This window comes from Tyto alba, unplaced genomic scaffold (assembly GCF_018691265.1).
Source record: "Tyto alba isolate M040663 unplaced genomic scaffold, T.alba_DEE_v4.0 Super-Scaffold_16, whole genome shotgun sequence".
In the NCBI taxonomy this organism is placed as follows: domain Eukaryota; kingdom Metazoa; phylum Chordata; class Aves; order Strigiformes; family Tytonidae; genus Tyto; species Tyto alba.
This window is the reverse complement of record NW_024881278.1, coordinates 23,099,387-23,108,127: the sequence shown is the minus strand read 5'-3', so window position 1 is coordinate 23,108,127 and position 8,741 is coordinate 23,099,387. Positions and strand designations below refer to the sequence as shown.

Here is an 8,741-nt window from a genome sequence, read left to right as displayed (position 1 = left end):
CCTCTCCCAAACTCCAAACAAAAAGAAAAACAAAAAACAAAAAAAAACAAAAAAAAAAAAAAAAAAAAAAAAAAAACCAAAAAAAACCAACCCAAACTCCCCAGAAGAGAAGCGGCGGGGCGCGCAGCCCGCGCCCAGCTGCCGTCCCGCCAGTCGCACCGGGGCAGCGCGGGCCCGACCTTTGTTTGAAAGCAATTACGTGGCAAAAGTTTATTTTCGGTGGGGCGGGAGGAAGAGGTGTCCCCGGCGCTGCCGCGCCTCTCCCGCGGCACTGCGCGCCCGCCTCCGCCCGCTGCGGCTGCGCGGGCGCTGCGCGGCGGCTGCGCGGGCACTGCGCGGCGCGCAGGCGGGCGCTCGGCAAGGGCTGAGCCCGCCGGGCGCCGGGAGCGGCTCCCACCCAGCCGCGGGGGTACCGGGGGCTGACGGCGGTGCGGCCGCGCCCGCCCCGCCGCTCCCTGACCCTCCGCGAAAGTTGGGGGGGCCCGGGCGGGGCCGTGGGGCGGGCCCGCGGGGTGGGGCGGGGCGGGGGGGGGGGGGAGCGGGGCACCGCCCCCGCGGGCCGCGGCGGCGTTTATATGGGGGCGGCGCGGGACGCCGCGGAGTTCCCGCAGTTCGCCCGCTGCTGTGCAGCCGCCGTCGCCGCCTCGGCCCGGCACCCGCCGTCCCGCCCGCCCCGCCGGGAAGGAGACGGGACCCATTTCGGATCTCAAGCAAACGGCCCCCTCCTATCTAGTCGTGGCTTTTCCAAACCCTCCGAGGAGAGCGGGATCTTTCGGTCCTTCCTGTATTTCCGACCATTACAGGATCTAGAAATGTCGACGACACTTTTATCTGCCTTCTACGACATTGACTTCTTGTGCAAGGTAGGGGCGAGCGAAGCCCGCCTGCTCAGGCGCGACCCGGGCTGCCGGCGCCGGGGCGGGGCGGCGGCTTTGCAGGACGGCGCCGGGGGCCGGAGCCCCGCCGGGACCGGGACCGGGACCGGGGCCGGGGCGGGGGGCTCGGCGAGCGGGTCGCCCCCTGACAGCTGGCCGCGTTAAAGCGGCGCGGGTTCTGCTGCAGGGCGGCTGATGCAAGGCCGCGGGCCCCGGGGGGACGCGCCGTGATGCACCCTCGCCACGAGGGGCTCTCGGCGTGGGCTTTTCCTGAAGTTGCGGAGGCGACCGCCCGCGCTGGGCTGCCGAGAGGGAACTTTTTTTGGAAGTGGCGCCCGCCGGCGAGCCTGTAAGGGGGATTCTCGCCGGCTCGGACCCGCTCGCCCCGGCACGCCAGCAGAGCCGCCTTCGGGGCCGGGGGGGGGGGGGGGGGGGGGGGGCGGGCGGCGCGACCCGACCCCCGCGGGGCGCCCGGCGGGGCTGCGGGAGCCGTGGCGGTGGGCTGGCGGTCACCCTGCAACACCCTGTCCCTCTGTCTCTCCCGCTCCCTGTCTCCCCGCCCTCCCTCTTTCCCCTCCCCCCCCCCACCCCCCCCCCCCGCCCCGGCAGACGGAGAAGTCCCTGACCAACCTCAGCAGCATGCTGGACAAGAAGGCCGTGGGGACCCCGGTGACCCCCCCCAGCTCCAGCTTCGCGCCGGGCTTCCTGCGGCGGCACTCGACCAGCAACCTGCCGGCGCTGGCCGGCGGCTCCAAGTTCCCCAGCCCCACCGGCTCCAGCTCTTCCTCCACCTCCTCCTCCTCTTCCTCCTCCTCCTCTTCGTTCGGCAGCCTGAAGGAGACGGGCTCCGGCGGAGGCGGCGGCGGCAGCAGCAGCCCCACGGCCCTGCTCAACAAGGAGAACAAGTTCCGGGACCGCTCCTTCAGCGAGAACGGCGAGCGCAGCCAGCACCTCATGCAGCAGCTGCAGCAGCAGCAGCAGCAGCAGGCGGCGGCAGCGGCCGGCAAGGGGGGCGGCTCCGGCGGCGGCGGCGGGGCCCCCATCAACTCGACGCGCTACAAGACGGAGCTGTGCCGCCCCTTCGAGGAGAGCGGCGCCTGCAAGTACGGCGAGAAGTGCCAGTTCGCCCACGGCTTCCACGAGCTGCGCAGCCTCACCCGCCACCCCAAGTACAAGACCGAGCTCTGCCGCACCTTCCACACCATCGGCTTCTGCCCCTACGGCCCGCGCTGCCATTTCATCCACAACGCCGACGAGCGCCGCCCGGCGCCCGGCGGGGGCACGGCCGCCCCCCCCCCCAGCGCCGCCGCCGCGGGGCCGCACCACCACCCGCACCACCCGCACCCCGCCGGCAGCACCGGCGACCTCCGCGCCTTCGCCCCCCGCGACCACCCCCTGGGGGGCGGCGGCGGCGGCGGCTTCGGGCACCCTCCCCGCGGCGGCGAGCGGCCCAAGCTGCACCACAGCCTGAGCTTCTCCGGCTTCTCCGCCCACCACCACCACCACCACCACCCCCCGCACCCCCACAGCGCCGCCCCGCCGCCGCCGCCGCCGCCCGGCGGCCGCCTGGACGCCGGCCTGCTGGAGAGCCCCGGCGGGTCGCGCACGCCGCCGCCGCCCGCCTCCGCCTCCTACTGCGAGGAGCTGCTCTCGCCGCCCTGCGCCAACAACGCATTCGCCTTCTCCGGCCAGGAGCTGGGCAGCCTCATCGCCCCCCTCGCCCTCCACACCCAGAACTTCGCCGCCGCCGCCGCCGCGGCCGCCGCCGCCGCCGCCTACTACCGCTGCCAGCAGCAGCCGCCGCCGCCGCCGCCCGGGGGGGGCTGCCCGCCGCCCCCCGCCTCGCCGCCCTTCAGCTTCCAGCCCCTCCGCCGCCTCTCCGAGTCGCCCGTCTTCGACGCGCCGCCCAGCCCGCCGGACTCCCTCTCCGACCGGGAGAGCTACCTGAGCGGCTCCCTCAGCTCCGGCTCCCTCAGCGGCTCCGAGTCGCCCAGCCTGGACTCGGGCCGCCGCCTGCCCATCTTCAGCCGCCTCTCCATCTCCGACGACTGAGGGGGCCGGGGGGGCGGCGGGCAGGGGGGCTGCCGCCCGCCCGCCCGGCCCGGCACGTAAGTTAGCAAGCGAAGAAAGTGAATCCTTCTCTTCTCTCTTGGTTTTTGTTTTTCTGTTTTGTGTTTGTTTTTTTTTTTGTTTTTTTTTTTTTACATATATATATCTATATCTATATATACACCGAGAGCTGAACAAAACAAAAAAAAAGCATCTTGCAAAAGGGCAAATGACACGAACTGAACAAACCTATTTTTATAGAGAGACCTTGGAAGAGGGGGATTTTCGTTTCGGGGTTTTTTTTTGTTGTTGTTGTTCTTCTTCTTTGGAGACAAGTTATGATACGCACCAGCAGCAGCCATTCCATCTGTGTTCAAAAAAAAAAAAAAAAAAAAGCATTAGAAAAGACACCACCAGAAAGCAACAAACAATCCGGGGAGCGTGAGTCCTGCCTGTCCAGCTCCTCCAAGCCTTCAGACACACACAAACAAAAGTTACAAACTAGTTTGTCTTTCAATCCAGCTCAAATAAAAACACAGAACATACTAAACCTATAAGCTTTTTTTTTTTAAAAAAAAAAAAGGAAAAAAAAAAAAAAAAAAAGAAAAATCCAACATCCTGCCAAGAATATGCCTTGATAACAACCTTCTTTTTTTATATATCTATATATTATTATTATAACAAATGCTAAAACCTTCATTCCAAAGTTTAATATTGGTTCCAGTGCCACCACTTAGTGGATGTTTGGCTTAGAACAACTTTTTTTTTTGTTGTTGCTTTATTTGGAAGCACTCAACTGAGTTTAGTTTGTAATTGTTGGAGAATAACTGCTGATTTTTTTTTTTTTTAATTTTTTTTTTTAGCTGTTTTGAGTTGATTGCATGAATGAGTCACTGCACACAACTCAATATGAAACTATTTAACTTATTTATTATCTTGTGAAAAGTATACATTGGTAATTTGTTCATACTGTATTTATCGGGTATGATGAAAAGCAATAGATATATATTCTTTTATTATGTTTAAATTATGATTGCCATTATTAATCGGCGAAATGTGGAGTGTGTTCTTTTCACAGTAATATATGCCTTTTTGTAACTTCACTTGGTTATTTTATTGTAAATGAGTAAAATTCTTAATTTAAGAGATTGTATGTAATATTTATTTCATTAATTTCTTTCCTTGTTTACGTAAATCTGAAAGATTGCATGGTTTCTTTATAGAAATCGGTCTCGATGCTGTGGAAGTAGTTTGAGGAATTTTCTATGGGTTTTTTTAGAATGTAAATGGTTGTAGCCCGTCCGAGTTAGAAAACAAATGAGAGAAAAAAAAAAAAAAAAAAAAAAGACTGACTTAGCAATCAGACTTCAAAGTGGCAAATCTAATTCAGACTTGTTTAAAGTAACCAAAAAGTATTTTTTGTTGCCTAACTCCACCAATCACACTGTGATATAGTCTCAAAGTATGTAGCAATAATTGGGGGTCCCAGTATTATGTCTCACAGTGCCTTCTTGAGGGTCCATGCTTGCCTTAAATCTCTTTCAACCAAATAAGTATTTTTCTTAATGCTTGAGATAATTTGAATGTAGGGATGGGTTTTAACTACAGCAAAATTTTGCCACTCTTTATTTTATAAGAATGGAGGCCATCTTTGGATCTGAAACTTTATACAGTACATGAACATATCTTGTTTAATTGAATTCCAAAACTTGTAATTTTTTTTTTTTTCCTTATGTAGAAAGTCAGGAGTTTTCCAAAACTTTCCTGGACGGTGGATGAATGAGCAGTAGCTTAGTTTTGTTTGTACATAGGTACAGATTGAGCACTATGTACTCTTTTGGACTACTTTAACAGAAGTATGTTTTGAATGTAACTAAAGGATAAGTCAACTTGAGTTGTAATATATTTTTCGGGAGTCAGTTCACTACAAATTGTGTGAGACTGTAAACTTTGTACTGTAAATGTTTTGTAGTTCTCCCAATAAAATTTTTTTGGAAAAAAAAAAAAAAAGTAACCCTTCAAACTGTTGAAGCCCTGTCTGCCAGGCAGCAACTAATTCTTGCTAAACACCGCCCCCACCCCCCAATCACAAATATGTCTAGCTACAGATTAACCAGTTTGCACCGCAGCTCCAGTCCACTCCTGCAGCAATCACTGGTCGGCAGCCAAAGCTAATAAACGCTTCCAGAAGGTTCGGCACTATTAGTGTTAGCAGTGTACTGTAGCCTGCTTTTTTTTTTATTTTTTTTTTTTGTTTGTTGTTAAAGAGGGTGAAGGATCAAACCTTTGCTGCTTCTAGCTTAACAGCTGGAGTGGAAAAATCTAGTAATGACACTTATCAATCGCATTGCTTATGGGGATATGTGAGCATGCCATTAGCTTTCCTGGCTTATTTTGGGGTAAGGAGGAAATAACAGTTTGAGTAATAAAAAGGCATAATTAAGGTTTACCCTTTGTCCCAAAAGCTTTGTTCCTCTTCACTTGGAGGAATGCGGACTTCTGCCTCAACGCTTCCATCACCCGGCTGAGGGCATATCGGCATTAAATCGGGCTAGCATTAAATGTGCTAATCACTTCTCAGGGCTTGGGTTTTAAACAAATTACCTTTCTGAGGGTATATTTATGTAACAAAACACTTGGCAGCCTGGGAACTGTCCGTTAATACTGGAGGAATTTCAGCTAATAGCTCCACAGTTCGTTCCCTTATTCCAATTGGCCCCCTAAACTTTTAAGTCACAATTTCTACCAGCTTATTTTTGTTCTTTTGTCATACTAATAATAAATGTTGTTAACATTATGGTATTTCTGTGCTGCCTGGACTGCCACAGTACTTTCTATAAATACAAGGTAGAATGTAATACCGGTGCCATATGTTTGTGTAACAAACCTTGGACTGACTCTCAGTTTAAAATTAAAACAAACGTAAGCAATGTAGGACAACACAGCCCAGCTACAGCAATCACCTTTTTCTTTATGGATCGGTCTGACATCCTGGCTCAGAATCACTCCCTTCAATTCCCAAGATGGTTTCTGAAGAACCTTCTTTTCGGTGCTGCCCGTAGCGTAGCGCTGAGCGCGGCCGGGTCCGTGCCTGGGCATCGCTGGTTCGGATGCTGCAGCAGCGAGGAGGAGGCATTTGCCTGTACTTTGCAGGAATAGAGCGTAGCTGTTGGTTTGACCGGTGTCCACGCTGATGTCTTAACTCACTTTTGGGGATTTTGAAGCTAATTGTCAAACTAAAACTGCGTTAATTAGGAGTGCACTTCTCTTTTAGTTTCAGATTTTCTTTCTTCCATAGGCATGTTTTTAGCTTCTCTCCCTTGCCCACCTCTTCCCCTGAGCCTGCCTTTTTCTTGCCACAGTAGATAAGGACCTTATTTATTGCTGTATTATTTCACTTATCTAGGACAGCTGTACTCCATCAGCGCAGTACTTTCATCTTCCCTGCGGTTTTCTGTTGGTTGCACAGGATCTCGGCGAGGGTGCCGGGGTTGGCTGTGGTGTCTCCTGGCTGGAAGAAGAGCTCTGGAAGCTTGACAGCAGCTGCCCCATGTGAAACCCAACTGCGCTGGTGTCAACGCCAGCGTTCTGTGTGTTGAAAAGGCTGCTAGGACAGGATGGGTGACAGCCCAGCAGTGTCTCAGCGGGCTAGTGGCGTGCCAGTACGTGGGGAGAGCGGGGTCTGAGCCACCCTCTGCCCTGCTCCCAGGGAGCGATGCTCTGAGGCCACCCGTCCTGCGTCCATGTTGGTTTGTATCTCTGCAGAAGGGTCCTGCAAACAAACCTGTTGCAGCGTTGTGTGCTGCTGCTCAGAAAAACTGAAGTCCTTGAACTGGGAAGATAAGTGTCTCTTTCTTGTGCTGCACGATCAAGTGTTAACCTTTAAACTGGTGACTTACGGTGTTGATTTAAGCAAATGTTCTCTTGCTTTCATTTTAAAATGCAGTGAAGCATGTAAAGGTGGTCACACCATTCAGAAATTTCCTGATACCTTGCAATAAATTGATAAACTCTGCGTAAAAATAAACTGTCTTTCTTCAAGAGCTTTGGGTTGAGAAGGAGCTCAAAGGTCTCTGCTATTACTCATTAGAGGTGTGGTATTTCTGTTAAAAGTTGGGGCACTAAAAATGACTTTGAGGATCTGGAGAATGGGGATTTTACCAATCATTGGTTAGGACCTGAGTCTTGCACCAATCATTGGTTAGGACTTGAGTCTTGCATGCTTGTGTCTGTCAATAATCAGAAAGAAATTGCAGCAAAGACTTAAATTTGTAGAAATAGGGGTAATGGTATAGATCTTGAAATAGTAGTTGATTTAACGTGCCTTTGTATGATCATTAGGGGGTTTTTAAATGTATGGAGTCAGCAGTTTTTATTTTTACTCCCAAGTCCTCTCAGTTTCTTGGGGACTATTTATTTGGATTTTCTCAGTTTGCCTTCTTTGGGTAGAGCAGGTGTGCTGTAACTCCAGTGCTTTTGCTATCTCCGAGCTTTGGGGTTTGCTGCCTGACCCATGTTAATACAAACATTAAACAGGATTCAGCGCACAGCTGAACGGATTGCAGACCACCGAAAGTACTCCCAGCAGTGTGCCACGAAGCGCAGGAATGCTGCTATTCGCTTAGGGCAGCATGGCTGAAGCATGAGCTGATTTCACTGTAGGCCCTAGCCACCGATTTACCCCCTGTTCAAGTGGAATTACAGCATAGTCTGTCACTCGTGGGAGAGGGCACATTGCCACCAGAGGAGCTGGGAGGCTGCTGGCTCCTCTCTCTGTGCCATTGCTGAATGCAGAACGCAGCAAACCGATACCTCAGTGGTCAAATACATACGCAGGGGATGAGCCCTCTTCCAGAATATCATTTAAAAGTCCAGTGCAGCTCTTACATTGCTTTGAAAAAGAAATCATTGACCTCCTCCTGTTTTCTGCTCCCATCCCAACCCATCCCATTATTAGGTGTGCAGCTTGGAATTTTTTTTTTTTTTTTTTAAAGGGTGCATCTGACAACCTCATTTTCAAAGAAGGCCCAAGATACAATTTTTGTTTATGCTCAAGATGTACTTTTATTATTTTACTTTGCTAGTATAGCATTAAAGCTTAGGCACTTGTACTATATATTTTCAATTGTGTGGTCTGTCTTTTCTTGCTGACCTTGAATGTGAATCTTACTTGATGGAGTTTCAGGCGGTGGTGCTCTGTCATGGATAAGATAGGACATTCCAGGTTTTCCCTGCTGAGCCTACAGACCCCGGCAGCACATTCACTCTGGAAATGGAAACTTTGCTTTCTGACCCTTCAGCTTAAACTCTGTTCCCTGGTGGTTTAAGGCGAAGGTACTGGGGTTCCCAATTTACTGCATCTGAAGTATAGTTACATCGTCCCTTCTGCCAACCCTGCAGCTGGTTGGTACCTGCCCAGAGAGGGGCAGGAGTATCCTGAGTGACCACAGCCAGACTTCTAAGTGCCCACCTGCCAAAGAAGTAAGTGGGGGGTTGCGATGAAAATTATATGCTCCAGGTGATGTGGCAGGTTGCCTCCACCAGAAGAGAGCGGTTTCCCTGATCTGCTTCTCCCTGGCCCTTTCTGAGCCACCCCCTCAACCAGTTCGGGTCGCTGATCTGGCAGAGCACGCCGGCCCCCTGTTCGCACCCCGTGGCCCAGTGTGGGTGGGTGCTTGGTCCACTGCCACCAAAAGGTTCACTCGCCCTCAGCCAGCTCTGGTGCTTGCCACATCTGTCTGGGGGGTCGATGTGTTTTTTTGTTAATCCAACAGAAAGGACAAAAAAATGGTGTTTACTACTGGGGTAGAGTTGAAG

The 8,741-nt window shown here is 52.3% G+C and overlaps 1 protein-coding gene across 1 annotated transcript; it reads left to right on the top strand.

The window, feature by feature from the left end:
• The first annotated feature begins 548 nt into the window (after positions 1-548).
• On the top strand, positions 549-4,934 carry ZFP36L2 (ZFP36 ring finger protein like 2). Its single transcript, XM_042789698.1, has 2 exons — positions 549-863; positions 1,485-4,934. The coding sequence occupies exons 1-2, from the start codon at positions 576-578 to the stop codon at positions 2,925-2,927; spliced, it is 1,731 nt and encodes a 576-aa protein (XP_042645632.1). The 5' UTR covers positions 549-575; the 3' UTR covers positions 2,928-4,934.
• Positions 4,935-8,741: the final 3,807 nt, after the last annotated feature.